Source organism: Lepidochelys olivacea, assembly GCF_965140295.1.
Source record: "Lepidochelys olivacea isolate rLepOli2 genome assembly, chromosome: 11".
NCBI classification, from domain to species: Eukaryota; Metazoa; Chordata; order Testudines; family Cheloniidae; genus Lepidochelys; species Lepidochelys olivacea.
The window spans coordinates 2429530-2449553 of NC_140421.1; the positions used below are offsets into that span (position 1 = coordinate 2429530).

The window sequence follows — 20024 nt, forward strand, 5'->3', positions numbered from 1 at the left end:
CTGCCTTGAGCTCCCCAGGGCACTGCCATCCTGGGATTGCCCCATGGCCAGTGTAACCTGTTATCCTGTCCCCCACCGCACTGGGTCAGAGCAATGGTCCAACTACACCAGTATCCACTGCCTGCCACAGGGGAACAGACACATGGTCCAAGGAAGGGCCAAATCCTGCTCTCCAGGGGACTGACTCGAGCTTTTCACAGGACCCAACTAACTGGCACTGAAGTCAGCAGGGGTTACCCTTGGTAAGAATTAAGGCCTGACATTAAGGGTCTCAAAAAGACCTCTCTCCTCCTACCCTGGAATGCTGTGCGTGCCGGATGTCGCCCCCAGAAGCCGAGGCGGGTTGTCCTCTCTTGTAGAGGGAAGAGTAATGGTGCTGGCTTGTTCTTAGTCTCATCTGTTGCCTGACAGTCAGGGTGAGCACCGGCCAGCCGTTCCTGCCCCCTCCCATGTGCACCGTCCGCTTACAGCCCCCATGACATTCCAGCTTGTCGCCAGCCCGGCACTCTGTTCCCTCTCCAAGCTAGCGTCTAATCCACCTGAGGGATAGCGTGGGGGCACAAAAGCATCCTGGGATGAATAAATTATGGAAATCAAATATGGTCGCAGGGGGCGTGGTGGGGTGAAGGGGTCTTTCCTGGCCCTGCTCTGCTCTCTGAGTGTGTAGCCAGGCTATCGAGAGCCGCCGGCTCGGCTGCGTTGGGAGGATGACGCCAGCAGCTTACGGTATGTGAGCAGAGCCGTCTCTCTCAGAGGCACAGGATGTGTTGCCTTTACAAGGGACTCTTGGGTAATGACTGCTTCACCACCCTGGAAATGACACGCTCCGGCTTTTTGCTTGCGCGCTTTACACAACTGCCCTGAAATGCAGTCACCTCTGGGGCGGAGGGCAGCAGCCATGCACAACGCAGCGGCGAGGAGGGGGAACCTGGGAAACACGATGTCTTGTACAGAACGTGCCCTGGGAACTTCAGTGTCCACACAGAGCAAATAGGGAAGTACCCAGGGCCAGGTCCTCAGTGAGGGCAAATCAGCGCAGCTCCATGGGCGTGAGCAACCTGATCCCAGCAGAATATCTGACCCCTTGGGCCTCGGCTGGTGCTGGCCTCTCTGCAAAGAGGGAATCTCCCCCATTTGGTAGACACCCTGCGTGGCACATTCCCTTCATCAGAGTTCAGGGCAAAGCTTTCACGGTGCCCCTGAACCTCACAAGGGCTCGCCCCAGGGTGTGGGGCATCAGCGGGGCTGTCTCGGTCCAGTCCAGCTTTGCTTCTGCATCTGCCAGGAACTAATGGAACAAAGCTGGACAACTGAAGGCTTGGCTAAGCCAGAGAATTTCCAAATCAGCGGGGAGGAGAGAGGGGCAAGCACACAACCCTGTCTCAGAAGACAGGGCATTCTTTGGGGGCTGACCAAGGTTGATCGCGCTTAACCCCGGGCCTATGGGGAGTCCTAGCATCCCAGGGGCACTGCAGCGTATATCCACTTCAGCTGCCTTTTTTAACACCACAGCCCTGCCCTGGAGCTCTCTGCATCTTCCAGCCTGATCCTGAGCTAATCAACCCTGGTCTGTGAGCCCAGGCTCTTGCTGGCTCCCCAACCTCTGCATGTGGCCCAGCCGCCACTAATGAGGGACAGGGAGCTGCTGAGCGGGGTTGGGCCCTGAGAGACCCCATAGTGAAGGTTGCCACCACTGGTCCAGCAGAAGCTCATTCATCACCCATTTGCACATCCCAGTGGCTTTAGCCGAAGGCATACTGCTGTGATCTTCTCCCCAGGGATCAGTGCAGGTGTGCAGTCAAAGAGCCTTGCCAGAAACTGACAAACAGATTTGTTTCTAGGGCAAGGATTCAATAAATGTGGATGGTTTTCAAATTGAAAACAAAAACCCTCTTGATTTTTCACCCATGTGTATTTGAATCCGGATCAGTGCCGGGAAGAGAGGGTTGTGAAAGTTTTAATTCTCCAGTTTCTTGGCTTTCCCAAACTGGCAAGATGTCCATTTTTCTGAGTGAGTCGTGGTTGTACAGTGGAGATGCACCATTCTGTAGCAGATACTACATTAATGTGAAGTCAAATGAATCATATCATAGAATCATAGGACTGGAAGGGACCTCGAGAGGCCATCTAGTCCAGTCCCCTGCTCTCAAGGCAGGACTAAGTATTATCTAGCCCATCCCTGACAGGTGTTTGTCCAACCTGCGCTTAAAAATTCCCAATGATGGAGATCCCACAACCTCCCTGGGCAATTTATTCCAGTGCTTCACCATCCTGACAGTTAGGAAGTTTTTCCTAATGTCCGACCTAAACCTCCCTGGCTGCAGTTTAAGCCCATTGCTTCTTGTCCTGTCCTCAGAGGTTAACGAGAACAAGTTTTCTCCCTCCTCCTTGTAACAACCGTTTATGTGCTTGAAAACTGTTCTCATGTCCCCCACAGCTTATCTTCTCCAGTCTGCTGGTGAGTCTATTTGTCATCTCATGTTTTAAGTTTTGGCCTCTGTTTGAAACTCTGGATGACAACATATTTGCCATCTAAAGCGGAAAGGGTCGGGGATCTGAAACTGTAGAAGTCAAGAGTTTATTATCTATATTTTTAGAAGTGAAAAACACTGATGCCAGCCCCAGATGTTCACCACTAAAACTGAAAGTAAACCTTATTGAATCCGCATGGAACTTTGTCACAACTTTCCTGCCTTGCTCTAATTTATCCAAAGGTCATAACTGTACACAAATGTAAAGACACTTTAACAATTCAAATATCATGCATTCATCCAAACATCTTATCATCTAGCTAGCTACGGTTTCACTACAGTGCCTATTATGGTAACACGTCAGCATAGCTATCTAAGCCCATCCAACTAGCAATCCTTGGCGACTCAGCAAAACGATTCCATGCTCATGATACAATCAACGGATGTAAAGCTAATGTTCGAACACCCCCTAACCCTTCCTGTTCCATGAGGTCACGAATCGCTCTCCTTCACATTGAAACCGCACCTCTTAGCATCTGACCGAACGATCACAAATCCAGTGACCACAGTTTGCAGGCACAGTTTGGCAAATTACATTTTTCAATTCTGCACTTAAAAAAATATGGAACCATACTCAGCTCTCCATGTGAAATATGCAAAAGGCACGTAAAAGGCTGATGGAGCTGCAGGGGCAGAGTTAAGGACAATATTCCTGCTCGCACAATATATCTCCAGGCTTAGTTTATACCACTACTGTTGACGGCTACCTCCACCCCACACTCTGACTCTCCGTTCCTCACGCCTTTGGGGGAAGGGAAATTTTTCTAATGTCGTTCCTAAACCCCACTGTGCGAGGGGACTGGGAGCTCGGGATGCCGCGTACAGAAATGCAGCCTTGGATTGTCTGGAGTTGTTATTTATTTTTTAATGGGCATGACCCAGATGAGACGGGCAGCGAACAATCGGATTATCCTGCGGGGAGGGGTTGAAGGAACATCATAGCATTATCCAGAGAAGAGATGCCTGCTTTTTGCTGCTGTGTTCTGCGTAATTGTAATCTGCATAATGATCTGTGCTGGGTAAAAGAGTCTGGACGGTGTTGGTTGGCTTGGTAAACTGAGGCTATAGTGCTAAAAGAATCTGCACGGTCCCGATCACCCTGAGAAGCTGAGGCCAGCCATTGGCACTAACTGTGGTGGGACGCTATCCCCGGTGAGTGGAGGAGTCGTGTGGCCATCACAGGGTGGTGGAGGTGTTGCCGGAGGTGGAAGCAAAGGAGGACCCCCGTCCATAGCGGGAGACAAACTCTTTGCTGATGAGGCCGTGGTAGACCAGGATCTTAAGGAAGCTGTTTCGGAACTTCTGCCCGATGAAGGCATAGATGAGCGGGTTGATGCAGCTGTGCGTGAAGCCCAGAATCTGGGTGACAGACAGGGCCGCATCGATCTGGTTCCGCCGGTGGCAGGTCTCAGCGATGGCACGGGTCCTCATCATGGTGTCTACCACCAGCGTGATGTTGTAGGGCAGCCAGCAGACCAAGAAGACCAGCACCACGGCCAAGATGACCTTCATGGCCTTCTGCTTCTGGCTGTTCTTGGTCTGGAAGAGGGTCTTCACTGTGATGCCATAGCAGAAAAGCATGATCAGCAAGGGAAGGATGAAACCAAAGGTCTGGGGTAAGATCCGCAACACCACCCGCCACTTGGCTGTGTTCTCCTCCCCAATCCGCTCATAGCAGACCATGCCGTTGTGCGGCGGCCAGAAGGCCTCGCGGAAGAGGAGGATGGGCAGGGAGAGCATGATGGAGAAAACCCATATGCCCAAACAGACAAATTTAACCCAGTGCCTCTTCTCGGTGGCTGCCCGGGTGGCGTAGACAATGGCGAGGAACCGGTCGACGCTAATGCAGGCCAGCAAGAGGATCCCACTGTAGAAGTTGACCTCCTGCAGGACCGAGATGGCTTTGCACATGAAGGTGCCGAAGATCCACTCGTGGGCTCGGTAGACGGCCCAGAGAGGCAAGGTGAAGGCGAAGAGGAGGTCTGCGATGGCCAGGTTCAGGAGATACACGTCGGTCACCGAGCGGTTCTGCCGGTTGTAGCTGATGACCAGCACCACCAGGGAGTTACCCACCAGGCTGAGCAGGAACACCAGGCAGTAGACCACCGCCACCACGTACTTGTTGATGTTCAGGTTGTCGGGCTTGCACGGGGCAGCTGCGGCGCTGGGGTTGACGGTGTTGTAGTCGGTGTAATTGTAGCCTTTGAAGAGGTCAGAGAAATCGCCATCGAATATCAAGTCACCCATGCTGGAAGAATCGCTCTGGGCCTGTTCGGGTGATAAGGAAGGGGGGGGAGAGAGAACACAATTCAGCAAGTCGTCAAAAGCAGGATGTTCACCGTGTCCTGAACGTGCAGCGAGGGGGCTGCACGGCCAGGCCGGCTGCTCTCGTGGTTAGATGTTCACTTACAGCTCCAGAGAGCCGCGTTCAGCTCCTGGGTCTGCCATGGACCCTTGTGCAAATTGTCTGGCTGGTAACTGGAGGTCGTGGGTCAGGACCGGGGAAGGTCCCTAAAGGTGGGAGGGGCCACTCATGCCTGAACTGTGGCCCCGCCCCCCATGCTGCCACTTCCCCTGAGGCCCCACCCCTGTGCTGCCCCTTCGCCCAAGGCCCCGCCCTTGCGCCACCTCTCCCCCCAAGACCCCATCCTCCCGCCACTTGCTCCTCTGTCCCCCTCCCATCGCTCACCTTTACGGCCAGTAAAAAATGGGAGAACATAGCGCTCCCACTTTTTTAAAATGGGGGGGCCCTGGCCCCCTGCCCCCTCTTCCCCCTGTTCCGGCACCCCTGTCATGGATTCACTTCCCTGTCCCATAGATGTGTTTGTGAGGATCAGCCCGTAAGCATCTGGAAGGCTCCCAATGGGACTTACACACCTGACTATCTCTGAGGAGCTGGGCCTCCGAAACAACAGCGAGTGAGGCGGTATAAGCAGTTTCCAGGTGTAGTCAAGGTGTGCGCACCCGGAATGCGTTACACCGTGAACGCTGGATCGCACCCTGAATACTGCGCACAGGTCTGGTTGTCCCAGTCCAAAAAGGCTAGATTAGAATTGGAAAAGATACCGAGAAGGGCAACAAAAATGATGAGGGGGATGGAACGGCTTCCGTACGAGGAGAGATTAATAAGACTCGGACTTTCCAGCTTGGAAAAGAGATGGCTACGAGGAGATATGGTAGAGATCTATGAAACCATTACTGGTGTGGAGAAAAAGAATAGGGAGCTGTTATTTATGGCTTCACATAACACAAGACCCAGGGGACACCCAAAGAAATGAATAGGCCGCAGGTTTAAAGATAAACAAAAGGAACCATTTCTTCACACAACGCCCAGTCAACCTGTGGAACTCCTTGCCAAGGGATGTTGTGAACGCCAAAATGATAACAGGGTTCAAAAAAGAAAATGAGTTCATGGAGGATAGGTCCACCAATGGCTCATAGCCCAGATGGTCGGGGTGCAATCCCATATTGTAGGTGTCCCAAAGCCTCTGACTGTCAGAAGCTGGGAGTGGGCAACGGGATGGATCACTCGATGATTGCCTGGTCTGTTCATTCTCCCTGAAGCACCTGGCATTGGCCACTGTCAGAAGACAGGATCCTGGACCATTGGTCCCACCAAGTATGGCCGTTCTTACGTTCTAGATGAACGGATGGATGGATGCAAGTTTCTGGTCTTTCCAACCCTTATGGAAAAAGCTCTGTATAGAATTTAATCAGGAACAGCTCAATGGGGTTCTAAAGAAATGACTTTAAAACCTATACAATTTAAGAGAGAATAAGATCCTTTTCTATAATTTATTTTTTAAATCATCAGGCTGTAGAATTCTGGAGCAGCTGTATCGTTTTCACTATCAAATGCGATAGGGTGGTTAAAAGAGACCCTGCGGTTACGTTGATTTATATCAGCTGAGGATCTGGCTCACCGTTTGAATTCCCCATAGACTTTTGTGTTAAAACTTCCGAATAGATGCCACAGACTTTGGCTGTAAAATGGGGATAACCACACTTTCCGACCTCCCGGGGGAGCTGTGAGAAGAAAGCCATTAAAGCTCATGAAGTGCTCAGACTCTGTGGTGATGGGGGGGGGGGGCAGATAGGTAGCTAAGACAGAGACAAAATAACAAGGATCTTACCTGCTAGAAAAGGGAATCTTTAAAGAAAGCTCCTCAAAGCAAGCCACGTTCTCGTTGCAGTTGTTCTTACACATACACTGATGTAAAAATAAAAAACCCCAGAGTCCTTTCTTCCAGGCAGTGGGGCCAGTAAAAGAAGTCCCCTAAACACATATAACCTCTTTTCCTCTTTAAGGAAAAATTAGAACTGTTACAAAGGCTCTTTGGGGTGTACCATGTAACATTTAATTTACACAATGGGTGTAAATTGCAGCCAGGGAGGGTTCGGTTGGACATTAGGGAAAACTTCCTAACTGTCAGGGTGGTTAAGCACAGGACTAATTGTCCAAGGAGGTGGTGGAATAGCTGTCACTGGAGATTGTTAAGAGCAGGTTAGACACATACCTGTCAGGGACGGTCTAGATAATACTTAGTCCTTCCACGAGTGCAGGGGACTGGACTAGACGACCTCTCATGGTCTCTTCCACTCCTGCGATTCTATGTGGATAGAAAGGGGAGGGGCCACAGAGTTCCAGCACTAGGCTGTGGGACACTCAGACGGGTGGGCCCTGGTATTAGTGGTTTGGTTCTTCTTAGATAAAAGGGGCTGCTACTGTGATGATTTAAAAAAATTATCTCATATGGACAGATATTGTTAAACTAGCAGGAGTGCCAAAGGGCCTGGGGGGAATGCCAAGTTGTGCTTTTTTAAGTAAATGTTTTGAGCACCTCTATGCAGCCTTTTAACAAAGAAGTCCTTTCTCCTGAGTGTGCATTGGACATTGGAGTTAAAGAGACCTTAACAAAAAGAAATCTGTAAACAAGCTGAGTAGAAATCCCTGCCCCTCTTGGTGGCTGCAGCTTTCAATGTCTTATACCCTGTGAAGTCATCACATCACTAGCTCGCCCGACATCCATAAAACTTGACATCCGTAAAGACTCCCAGGGTAGAAAAAACCTGAGTTTCTAACTTTCAAAAGCCAGCAAACCACCACCTTCTACAACAATCTTTTCCGCCTTCTTGATAGACAATAAAAAAAAAAAAAAAAGAGCACAAGTCCCGTTTTCCCCTCTTTCCAGGATCTCTTTTAAGATTCTGGGGTACATAACACTACCCCCACCGCCCACCCCCATATCAGCTCCATGCAGAAAAACATGATTTGGCCATTTTCCCTCCCGACCCTTCCTCCTGCCACGTGAAAACCCCTCCCTACCTATAAAAGTCAATGAAATCCATTGCAAACCCTTTCTCTCTCTTCGGTAAGTGCTAATATCACCTCACGCCCATCTGCGTGCCCCACATCCTGCAAGGAGTCCCACTGTTCACTGCAGGAGGGGGAGAGGAATTGGATTCATTTGTTTTTTTTTCCTCAGGCAAATAAGTACATACTGATATTGGACCCGATCTTCAGCTGGTGCGAACTGGGGTCGCTCCCGGGGAGGGGGGGATAATGGAGATATGTTGATTTAGTCAAGCTGAGGATCTGGCCTGTTAAATTCACGATGTGTCTTGGGCAGCGTCAGCAGCCTTCCCCATTGCTTGCTGCGCGTCCCTATCGTTCTCAGTAGGGACCCACTGCTCTGCTTTTCCTCTCTGACACTGCAGCCCTTCACTAACGAACGGGGGCGGCGGGTATCAGGCCAGGGCAGGCTAAGCCTCCCCAGACCCAGGCTGTTGCCCTGCCCATGCTGTGCCACGAGGCCCTGCCCTCCTTCTCCACCTGAAGCCGATGGGGCAGCCCAGGGCGGCTCTGGGGCCTGCTGGGTGCGGGGGTCAGGCCAGCGGCTTGGTCCGGCATTGGGGATGTCCCGGTGTTGGGAGGCGGGCGTCGAGCCAGCAGCTCGGCCCGGCACTGGGGCCAGCCCGGCGCTCGGGGGAGCTGGCTAGGGCATGCGGGCTGGGTCTCCTCCGGCCACAGCGGGGGTGGGAGGGCATTTGGGGCTCTGGCAGGCGGGGGTGCTGGGTCTTGGGGGTGTGGGGGGATCCACCTCCTGCCCGCTCTAGTGAACCTATCAAAGTAACTCACTCTGCCTGGACTTTAGCCAACACCACTTTGGAAAAAACATGCATAAAATGATCCAGCCTGTCCTCAAGATAGTTTCTCAAAGTGGCCACCTGCTGCAGGTGGATTTCCTGATCCAGAACCACGTCCGGATTGACCCCTGAAAAGGAGGTTGGTGAGCCTGGCCTTCTGCTGAAATACGACATTCTCCTGGGGCAGAAAAGGGCCCAGCTCCGTGTAACACAGCCTTGTGCTTGGTCCATGGCCACTGCACTCCGGGCGTGGCTGTCTGTTCAAAGCAGTTGTGGACGTCTGACTGGCTGAACGAGCGGGAAACGGCTGTTGAGATGGTCTAGGGGGTACTTAATCCAGCGTGGGAGCGGGGGCCAGACAACCTCTTGAGGTCCCTACTCCCTACACAGCTATGATTCGGTGATCTAAGTGGGAACACATATATAACTTATTTGTCCTCTCCTGCAGGCATGAGATCAAAAAAAGCCACCAATGGGCATCCACGGAGCAGATGCAGCTTGGGAGCATGCCTTTCTGCAAATGCAGCCCCTGCTCGGAGGCGAAACTGCCCATTGTAAAGTACTCGGGTCCCTCCTCATGGATCGCACCGTCCATCCTGGGCGGCATGTTCTCAGAGTCACCGAATATGAGTCATACCCTTCACTGTGGGGCTGCTCCGGTAAATATTGTCTGTGGAAACATTGCAGCAATACGGGGAAATCGAAGACAACAACTCAGGCGTGTTACCTCCGGTGAGCAATTTTGTGTAACAGGAAACGGGAGCCTTTCTCAACCTGCCCTCAGACACAGGCCCCGTTCTCGGCACAGTCCACGCTCGCCCCAGGATGGAATTTGGCTTTATTAGCACAGAAAACAAGACGGAGAGAAAATAAACACCAGCTCAAATGAGGGCTGCTTCTTCCGGTTCCTCCCTCAGGGCCGCTCAGCCCACACCCTAGATTCTCTCTGCTCTATCTCCCGTTGTGTTACCTGTCTCACTGACTCGGCAGAACCCATTTAGCCTTTCCCCCCAGCCGGATCAACACTTGCCCACGGAGTGTGATGTTCCAGGCAAACACGCTGGCTTGCTACAAGCTACCCTGCCATCTGTGTGGGCTAGATCCTCAGCGTCTGTAAACCAGCATAGCTCCAAGGAGGCCAATTCACCGCATCACAGGATCCAGCCCTACTTTTTAACCCTTTGTGGGAATCATTCCTATAAGCCACGTGCAAGTGCAAAAGCCAGAGATGGGCTGAGACGGCATGTTCCAAACTGGACCCAGAGCCAAACTTTTTTAAAGTTTGGGGGTGTTTGGATCAGGGCAAAGGGCTGGTTTGCCCAACTGCCAAGCTGGTTATGTTTATTCTGTGGATGATGGAAACCCCCAGAGACCCTAGCTGAGACTCTAGCCGGTTGTGCCACGGGCTACACAGACCCCCCGCTTAAGTGCCCCTCCCCCAGGCTGAGCACCGCACAGAGACTCAGCCAGGAAAGCTGCTCCACCTCTTCCCCTTTAGACCGTTCTCAATGGAAAATGGCCTTTTCCTGAAAATGGGTGTGTGTGTGTGAAACTTTTCATTTTCCCCCACAAAACCCAGAACTGGACCCTCCCCCCACTTCTTTTCCTTTTTCCATTTTGCCCCTTAATAAAGGGAAGAAAGCCAAAAAGGCAGAGAAGGGGGTTGGGGAATATAAACCAAACCCCACCCCTTCGGCCTGCCGTCGCTTTGGGGTGGGAGCTTTGGTAACAGCTACGGTTCCTGTCCGTTTACAGCCCTAGACAAATATTAACGATACAGGGCAATTGCCCCGGCATGTTCTCATGTGACAGCCACCATCTGGGTTGATACACCAGGGATTGAACCGGGAGCTTCTAAAGCCACCCTCTGTGCCCAGGAGGCTGTTACAGACTCCGATCACCCGCAGACTGACCCAGCCTGGGCTACGTAACACCCGCTCCCCAGTGGCTTATGCATCACACCATCCTGGCTCACGCCCCTCTAGCCGAATATTGATGGACCCACCAGATTCCACAGGGCTGAACCGATGGTTAGGCTTTGCCATGGAACGGTGCCCAGGATCTGAGCTCCCCTTCCAAAAACTGACCTTTCAAGCCCTTTGGTGGTGAAGACCCACCCCCCCCGACCCTCATCCCTCTGCTCACAGGTCTTTTCAAACCCTTCCAATGTAAGGGCCAAATTTGCAAAAGCTAGGCGCCCCAGTCAGATCCCATGGCTAGATGGAGTTACCACAACGTAGGAGCAAAACTGGTTGGAAAACCGCTCCCAGAGAGGAGTTATCAGTGGTTCACAGTCAGGCTGGAAGGACAAAATGAGTGGGGTCCCGCAGGGATAGGTTCTGGGTCCGGTTCTGTTCAATATCTTCATCTATGATTTAGATAATGGCATAGCGGGTACACTTGTGTAGTTTGCAGATGATACCAAGCAGGGAGGGGTTGCAAGTGCTTTGGAGGATAGGATTAAAATTCAAACTGACCTGGACAAAAACTGGAGAAATGGGCTGAAGTCAATAGGATAAAATTCAATAAGGACAAATGCAAAGTCCTCCACTTAGGAAGGAACAATCAGGTGCACCCATACAAACGGGGCAATGACTGCCTAGGAAGGAGCGCCGCGGAAAGGGATCTGGGGGTCAGAGTGGATCACAAGCTAAAAATGAGTCAACAGTGACTGTTGCAAAAAAAGCAAACATCATTCTGGGATATATTAGCAGGAATGTTCTAAGAAAGAAAGGAGAAGTAATTCTTCTACTTTATTCCGTGCTGATTAGGCCTCAACTGGAGTATTGTGTCCAGTTCTGGGTGCCACATTTTAGGAAAGATGTGGACAAATTGGAGAAAGTCCAAACGAGAGCAACAAACAGGGCCGGCTCTAGGTTTTTTGCTGCCCCAAGCAAAAAAAATTTTGCCCCCCTCCCTTTTTAGCTTTTACACATGTGGATGCCCCACCAGCCCAACTCCACCCCTTCCCCGCCCAATTCCAACCCCTTCCCCAAATCCCCGGCCCCACCTCCTCCCTCGGGCACCCCGCATTTCCCCTCCTACCCCTCCCTCCCAGGCTTGCTGTGCAAAACAGCTGTTTCACGGCAAGCCCGGGGGGTGGGGGGAGAAGCGGAGCGGCGGGAGCGTGCTCAGGGGAGCAGGCGGAGGCGGAGCAGAGGCGAGCTGGGGTGGGCGGGGGCGCGGGGAGCTGCCGGTGGGTCACCCACCAATTTTTCCCTGTGGGTGCTCCAGCCCCGGAGCACCCAGGGAGTCGGCGCCTATGATGGCCGGCGCCAGAATGCCGCCCCTGGAAACGTGCCGCCCCACGCACGTGCTTGCTTTGCTGGTGCCGAGAGCCGGCCCTGGCAACAAAAATGATTAAAGGTCTAGAACGATGGTTTTCAGCCTGCGGTCTGCAAACCCCTGGGGGTCCGTGGACTAGATGTAAGATTTCCAAAGCGGTCCACTCCTCCATTCGAAATTTTTTAGGGGTCCGCAAATGAAAAAAGGTTGAAAACCACCGACCTAGAAAAGATGGCCTGTGAGGGAAGATTGAAAACACGGGGTTTGTTTAGCCTGGAGAAGAGAAGACTGAGGGGAAACATGAGAACAGTTTTCAAGTGCATAAAAGGCTGTTACAAGGAGGAGGGAGGTAAATTGTTCTCCTTAACCTCTGAGAATAGGACAAGCAGCAATGGGCTTCAATTGCAGCCAGGGAGGTTTCGGCTGGACATTAGGAAAAACGTCCTGTCAGGGTGGTTAGGCCCTGGAATAAATTGCCCAGGGAGGTTGTGGAATCTCCATCCTTGGAGATTGTTAAGAGCAGGTTGGACAAACACCTGTCAGGGATGGTCTAGATAACACTTAGTCCTGCCTTGAGTGCAGGAACGGGACTAGACGGCTCTCGAGGTCCCTTGCAGTCCTACACCGCTCTGATTCTCTCAGTCAACGCCCCCAGATGCATCAAGAGTCGATTGCACCTGCACAACAGGTGGGCTTCTGGGTCCACTTGCAGACACAGTTGTTCATTTCCCTTGTGCACAACTGGTAGTGTGCACAGGCAGGGCTGTAAGGCAGGTCCCCCTTGGTACCGTTTTGCCAGCTTGGACCTACGGGCCTAGCGGTCTATGCTGCATCCTGGATCTTAGAAAGCGGAGGGGGAATGGGTGACAATGCATTAGCTATCACCCTGGAAATGGCTCAGCAGCAGCACTGAGCCACAGATAATCTGGTTTCTCCAGTTCTTCTGCCACCTGATGTGGCACGGTCCTGCCCTGGGGTCCCACTGGGATGGGAGTTTGAAGCCCAGAAGGGACCACTCTGACTAGTACCCTGAGTTCCAGCATAGCCCAAACGACAGACCCTCCCCCAGGGTTTCCTGAATCCAGCCCAGACCTTCTCTCTGAGCTTGAGCGGATCTTTTTGCAAGACATCTACGCTTGATGTAAAGACTCCAAAATCTACCCCATCCCGAGGTGGGTTGGTCCCATGGCTAATTACTGTGAAGGAGGGAGTTATAGGTATTATTTTTGTAAGTGTCCTGCATGCCTCAGTTTACCTATGACCCTGCCTGACTGCAGCAAGATAAACCCAAGGAGGCGCTTAGGGGAGAGTAGGGAATGAACCAATGACAGAGATAAGGCTCCTTCAGGGAGCCATGCGGAGGAGCTGGTCTGAGCCCAAGTCCCACTGTGACGCAAGTCCAAGACCAGGGTTTTTGCAGTGCGGATGCAGCTCAAGCCTCAGTTGCCCGACTCATGTCCAGAGAGGCCACCAATGCTATCCCACAATCCCCTGGACCTGTGTTTCCTGGCCCTTCCACCCCAAAACTACCCCCTCAATTCCCGGGCACCTGTTCAAACACAGCCGCGTGGCGTTTAATCCTCTCCCACTTGAGACCCGGACCCAGCCATTCCCACACCAGGAGCACTGCCTAGTGGCTGATGGTGTGGGAGCCGGCTCTACCCAGCCCTTCTGCGGGAAGCGTTGCCCCAGACAACCTGATCATTGCTAAGAGAATGAAAAGCCCCCAGGCCTCTGCCCCACTGTGCGGAGAACACAGCGACCCCGAGAACGAAGGGGAGGGAGGTCTCCCTCTTGGCCAGGCTTCAGGTGGGGCTACCTGCACCCAGGGGACTCCCCTCCGCCCCCCGCCATGTCCAAAGGGCCGGGGAAGGGAAGATGCATCTCGCCCACAATAAAAACAAGAACTTGTTTCTGCTGATGCTAGTGATTGTAGAGACTTGGTCTTTTTTCAGCCCTCCCTGCACCTTCCTGTTTCCTTGTGTGGATGGCAACGGGCATTGCTAGGCAGCGAGTCCCCTGCAGTGTGCCCGGGGGCATGCAAGGGGTGCCAGCCCCACCCCCACCAGGGCAGGGACAGGAGCCAGGATCACAGCGAGTGGGTGCACGTGGAGTAGTAGGATTTTATGTTTGTATTTTGTATAATTTAAAGTAAAAAACAAAGAATGACATAATTCTGTAGCCTGTAGTCAATGGACTGGTGTATGATTTGATCATATCCTGCCAGGCCCCCTTTTTGAACAGCAGCAAGGAACGGCCTAATGGGCCATTTGGTAAAGGTGCATCAGGCGGAATCTGCGTCTAGGCTGATTTCAAGGCAGTGACAGACGTTTTCAGGTCACTACTTTGTTGTGGGTTTAGCATTTTAAAAGAAGTGAAAGAATGCCGGGATTGTTTTCCTGTGCATTGCAACTTGATGTTCCTGTTTAAAAGGTTCTGTGTAAATTAATTCTGTTTTGTGTGTGAATGAGGAATGTAAAGAGCTAAGTGTAAAAGGCCATTGCCGAACTAAGCGTATGAGGAAGGAACCAGAGACAGACACAAGGGTGCCAGGAGGCTGCAACACGCCCCTATGGAAATGTTAAAGGAGGGCAAATGAACAACTTTAAAAATAAGGCAGGCACTTACTGATGGGGACAAACTAGCTGATGTTTGAATTCTTTGCAGAAAAGAACATCCTGAAACCTGGGCACGAGGCACTGCTTCACCACCAAAATTTTAACCCGCAAAACAGAAGACTCCAGTGTCAGGTCTGGCTTTACCTGCTTCTGGGAGCTTTCAGCGCCCAGGTGATTAAAGCAATCATGAAAACAAACGCAGCCCTCCTTATAATGCCTGGGAAGGGGAGGTGGGACCTAAGGTTCACCTTATAAACACCACAGGAATACCAAACCACTGGGAAATAGGGGTTAAAATAAAGGGTCCCACTGGGAATACCACCACTGGGAGTTCCACCTATCCACAATTACCATATCCGTAAAATAACCCTGTTAAAGACAGAAACAACCCTCCCAGTCAGTGTGGGGTACTGTCCAATACCCCGTAGTGAATTGAACCTATGGTTCCCGGGCACATGCCCCAGAACCTGGACCAAAGAATATGCATTCGAAAGAGGTACCCCAATTAAAATAAAGACAACAAAATTGTTTGTGACTCAAAGTAATCCAGTAAAAGTCTTGTTAAATCCACAATTAGCAAAAATAAAAATGGCTATAAATTGGACTCACCAACAATCCGTAAAGACAAAGAGATAAAAGGGGAGCCCGCTCCCCAAATTGACCCTGGGATCCTTTTGGTTACCCCAGGTTACGGGTCAATAAGCTAAAATAAAAAAGGGGTATTAAATACCCAGGAGTGCACGACATAAAGCCCTCAGAAACGGGTGTGCGTGTCCCTACCTGTCACCACAGAACCCTGCAGAAAGGCCACACCGTCGGGAACACGTGAACAGAACAAACTAAAGAAAGTGACTCCGTTTTTACACCAAACGCAGAGGGAGGTAGGGAAGCTCGTCATTCAAATATCACAGGCCAATAAAAACATGCTAAAAACTGCTAAGTCTAAAGAAGACCTGCCAGCCTGTCATTGGGACGGCGTTTTTACAGGCTGGTCCCTGACCTCTAAGGGCACGTTGTCTATCACGGTTCCCATTACTAGTTGTATTAATATTGTCCTGTGTTTGCTGGCTCGGAATATGTTGTATGCGCTGTTAAATTGAAAACGTTTGTTAAATTACAACCACACGCTCAAACGCTCGCGCAGTCGATTGCTATGAAATAGTTGTATAAAGTGTGACCCTCGCAAGAATTGTTCTTAAGGGGCCAAAGGAGGGACATGCAGTAGTAGGATTTTATGTTTGTATTTTGTATAATTTAAAATAAAAAAGGAAGAATAGTGGAATAATTCTGTAGCCTGTAGTCAATGGACTGGTGTATGATTTGATCATATCCTGCCAGGCCCCTTTTTTGAACAGCAGCAAGGAACGGCCTAATGGGCCATTTGGTAAAGGTGCATCAGGCGGAATCTGCGTCTAGGCTCATTTCAAGGCAGTGACGGACTTTTTAAGGTCGCTACTTTGTTGCAGGTTAGTCTGTATTCCCAGAAAGAACAGGAGGACTTGTGGCACCTTGGAGACTAACCAATTTATTTGAGCATGAGCTTTCCTGAGCTACAGCTCACGTCATCGGATGTTTAGCATTTTAAAAGAAGTAAAAGAATGCCGTGATTGTTTTCTTGTGCACTGCAACTTGTTCCTGTTTAAAATGTTCTGTGTAGATTAATTCTGTTTTGTGTGTGAATGAGGAATGTATGCGTAAAGAGATAAGTGTCAAGGCTGTGGCTGAGCCAGATCTATGAGAAAGGAACTGGGGACAGACGCAAAGGCGCCAGGAGGCTGCAACACGTTGCCCCTCAGCGGTCCTGGATCTCAGGAGCCATTGCCAGGAAGCCTGCTCCAGCCTAAGCACAGACCATGGCGAAAATACCCCAGAGATTTAATCACTGTCAGTAACATCGCTCAACACAACTGAACACACCTGCTCTTGAGTTCTCTGTGGCCTCCAGTCAGTGCTGCCCCCAGGCTGTTAACTCTCGCATCTGTGTCTAGTACAGGGGTCCCCAAACTGTGGGGCATCGGGGGGGGAGGGGGTAGCAGGCCCCGGGCCAGCCCCGACAGGGGGTATGAAGGGAGCCACTCAGCCCCACCCCAGCCCCCGGCTGCAACTGCGGCCCTGGCTCCGCTCCCAGGCCCAGCTCTCGGCCCCCAGACCCCGTTCCTGGCCGCGGCTCGGCCCCCGGTCCCCACTCTTAGCCACTGGTCCCTCTCCCAGCCCCTGCTCCACTCCTGGCCCCCAGCGGCAGCCCCTGGCCTCCTGCTGCGACTCTGCTCCTGGCCAGGGCGGGGAGGCCGCGGACACAATCCATTATGGGGGGCGGGGGAGAGGAAAAGTTTGGGCACCGCTGGTCGCTGTGAAGCAGGGCTAAGCGGAGGTGGGGCAGATTCACAGGACTTATGGCACGGGGGGAATTTCACCTGACCTCAAGCTGTTCAGCGGGGGCAAACCAGACTTCAGTCTAAGCCCGACTCGCCAGCAGACACAGGGTGAGATGGTGGCCAGGGGACCTGGGTTAAACTCCAGGCTCTCTCACAGACACTGTAGCTACGTCCCCACGGCAATAAAAAAACCCACCGCATCGACTCTCAGAGCCTGGCTCAGCTGACTTGGGCTGGTGGGGCTCAGGACACCGGGCGAAAAGCGGCCGTGTAGCTATTCGGGCTCGGGCTGGAGCCGCCCTCTGAGACCCCACGGCCGGTGGGAGGGTCTCAGAGCCTAAGCTCCGGCCCGAGTCCACACGTCTACACTGGAATTTTACAGCCCTGCCAGCCCGGGCCAGCCACAGCCATGGTGCGGGTCTTTCACCTCGGCGTAGAGGTACCTGCGTGAAGTCACTTCCACCCAGCTCCTCGCAGGTGCCGAGATTTCAGGACAGGCTCCCCCTGAAATCAGTGGAAGTTCGGCGCCTAGGTACCTCTGCAGCTCTAGGCCTCAGTTTCTCTTCGGGGCTGAGAGCGGATGGTCCTGCCGTATTCTTGTGAAACGCAGCAGGAACCCCTCTGCTCCCCAGCCGCTCTGGCTCAGCTCCCTGTGTGTCCACATGAGATCACGACACCGCCGCCCACACAGGGGAAGAGGAAGAGAAATGCACTGAAGTGGGAGGTGGGCAATAGTGCGGTGATAGGACAGTGTCCTACAGCAGGAGGAAATTGCAGCCTGATGTAAGATCTCAGCTCTAGTTAACCCATTAGGGCGAATACGCCCCACCGCATCTGCGTGAAATAAGCCCTTTGCCGAGGCACTGGCCGGTTCCGGAGCCAGGCTAGGGAGCTGGGGCTGGCAGGACACCTGCCGCGTGAGCTCCGGTTTAATCCCCAGCGTTGGCCAGTCGTACAGGAAGCCCTGACCATCTGTACTGGGGCAGGCAGCCGTGGGAGCCCCTGTACAGGGAGGGGCCACCTGTAAGCGTGGCGGGGGTGGGGACTGAGCGCCCAGGGGATTGGAGAGACTTGGGCGGGTTCCTAGCTTCACAAGAGACCTTGGTGCTATGTGATGGGATGGGGGGCATCCATCAGAGGCAGGGGAGCTGCCCGGGGTGGTTTGTGGCCTGGGGAGGCACCGTGGGGATGAGGTGCAGGGAGTGGAAGGTGCCAGAGGGGAGGGAAAACACTGTGCACCTAGAATAACCCCGGGGGCTGTTACTGAGTTCACACCAGGGACTGATCCTGGACCGCAGCCTGAGGGGGCCCAGCTCCGGGCCAGGGCTCGCATGGGGAAGCCTCACCCAAGGCCGCAGAGCAGAGGATTTGCTCTTTCGTATTCCTGCCGCGTTGGCACCCTGCAGGCCCCATTGCGACCCACGGCGCTGGGCACTCTGTGAAGATGCAGGGCCTTGCCTGAGGGGCTCCTAGCCAACAGCGTGTTCACGCCCACTTCCCTGAGCACCGGGCATGAGGAGCCCTCCCAGGACAGGTATGGGGCAGGCAGGAAGGGGTCTCCCGTGCCTGGGCTCCCTACATCCAGCTTCCCCATTTCCCAGCCCAGAACCACACGGTTTCACTGGGTCGGGGCGGCAGAGAAGGCTGGGCCCAGATTTCACTTTATGCACGAAATTGACGTGTAACTGTTTGAAGGCCAGTGTTAATCCTGCAACACTCCCCCCGGCCCCACATATGCAGGGCTCCCCCCACACCAGTGAAGGGTCTCTGTGCAGGATGGGGTACTCAGCCCCATCGGGCACACAACTGACTCCTGTAAACACCTCATCTGGCGCTGTCCATTTCCCATCCCCCTAGACGGACGGACACTGGGTCATGTTCTTAAACACAGGCCATTTTGGGGGGGAGATCCCCAAGGGAATAACCACAGCCGCTGGGAACAGAATCCCTGTGGGAAAAGAACAGCGGCTCATCCTGAAAAGGCTGAAGCCAGGTGGTCTGATATTCCACCCCGGGGGGCGGGGGAGGTCTCCTGGGGGGACACTGAGAGCCATGGGGCAGCAAGCATGGCTGGGGTTGAAATCCTCCCTGTGCAGGGGGCCAGCATGAGGTTATGCATCAATGACATCCCACATAGGTACTGGGGTGAAGGCAGAAGCTGAGAGGGGAAGACAGGGGTGGACGTCTCCAAAATTGCCCTGGTCTGTACGCTTTCCCTGTAGCTCTGCTAGTGGCCCCTGTCGGAGGCAGTCCTGGGCTAGATGGACCGTTGGCCTGACCCAGTCTGCCAGCTCGGATGTTCTTATGTTAATTGCACCCTGAGTGTGACTGGCCTGTGGGACACGTTTGCTGCAGGAGACGAATCCAGCAGCCACAAAACAGAACCTGACAAGTCCTCTTCCTAAAACGCTGGGGCACAATCAGCAAAATCCTGGCTATAAATGTTTTGGGTCCAGTGCCCCGTGCAAGGGGGCCCCACCTGGAATCATTATAATAACCCCCCACCTCCCCCCCTGCCCCGACTGTAAGGAAAGACAAGAGCATCGCCTTACCTTCTGTCAGCGGCCACCTTCCCCACGTCCTGCCCAGAAGTTCTCCACAGCAGCAGCTTTATACCAAGTTAGGAGGAACCGGCATTGCAAAACCCAGCCCCAAACGAGAAGGGAAGACAGAGGCTCCGATTTATACCTCCAGGGCTGCAGGGCAGAGAGGCCGGGGAGAGAGCAGTCACCACAAAAGCAGAAGTTGTGACTGCTGCTCTAATGCTGTCACACCTGGGCTGTCCCTCAAGGGGCCGCTCTCGCTGACCCCGGGGGAGCCGGCGGGGCGCTGGTCCCACCAGGAGCGGGGGTCCACCAGCGCGGGACAGGCCAGGGAAGAACAGGGATGGACCAACCTCTCCAGCTCCGCACGCTGCCAGACGGAAGCAGAGCGAGATCCCAGGGCTGGAGGCTGGAGCCCGACAAATCCAGACGGGGAAGGAGGCGCACGTTGTTAACCCAGAGGGTAATTCACCACTGGGACAGCTCACCTGGAGCATGGGGAATCTCCGCCACCTGGAGCCTTTC

At 53.1% G+C, this 20024-nt stretch overlaps 1 protein-coding gene across 3 annotated transcripts; it reads right to left on the bottom strand.

Annotated features, from left to right (window-relative positions):
* Positions 1 to 3371: 3371 nt before the first annotated feature.
* On the bottom strand, positions 3372 to 19591 carry LOC311528466 (C-X-C chemokine receptor type 2-like). 3 transcript variants are annotated; one of them, XM_084643522.1, is made up of 2 exons: positions 19509 to 19591; positions 3372 to 4799 (listed from the first exon to the last, which is right to left on the bottom strand). In XM_084643522.1, the coding sequence occupies exon 2, from the start codon at positions 4776 to 4778 to the stop codon at positions 3708 to 3710; it is 1071 nt and encodes a 356-aa protein (XP_084499648.1). In that variant the 5' UTR covers positions 4779 to 4799; positions 19509 to 19591; the 3' UTR covers positions 3372 to 3707. The 3 variants fall into 3 exon arrangements, with proteins under 3 accessions (XP_084499648.1, XP_084499649.1, XP_084499650.1); XM_084643523.1 differs by lacking the exon at positions 19509 to 19591 and adding an exon at positions 17493 to 17606; XM_084643524.1 differs by lacking the exon at positions 19509 to 19591 and adding an exon at positions 17400 to 17485.
* Between the last annotated feature and the right edge of the window lie 433 nt (positions 19592 to 20024).

Coding starts and splice junctions, on each gene's coding strand:
- LOC311528466 (XM_084643522.1), bottom strand. CDS start 4,778: ATGGGTGACTTGATATTCGATGGCGATTTCTCTGACCTCTTCAAAGGC.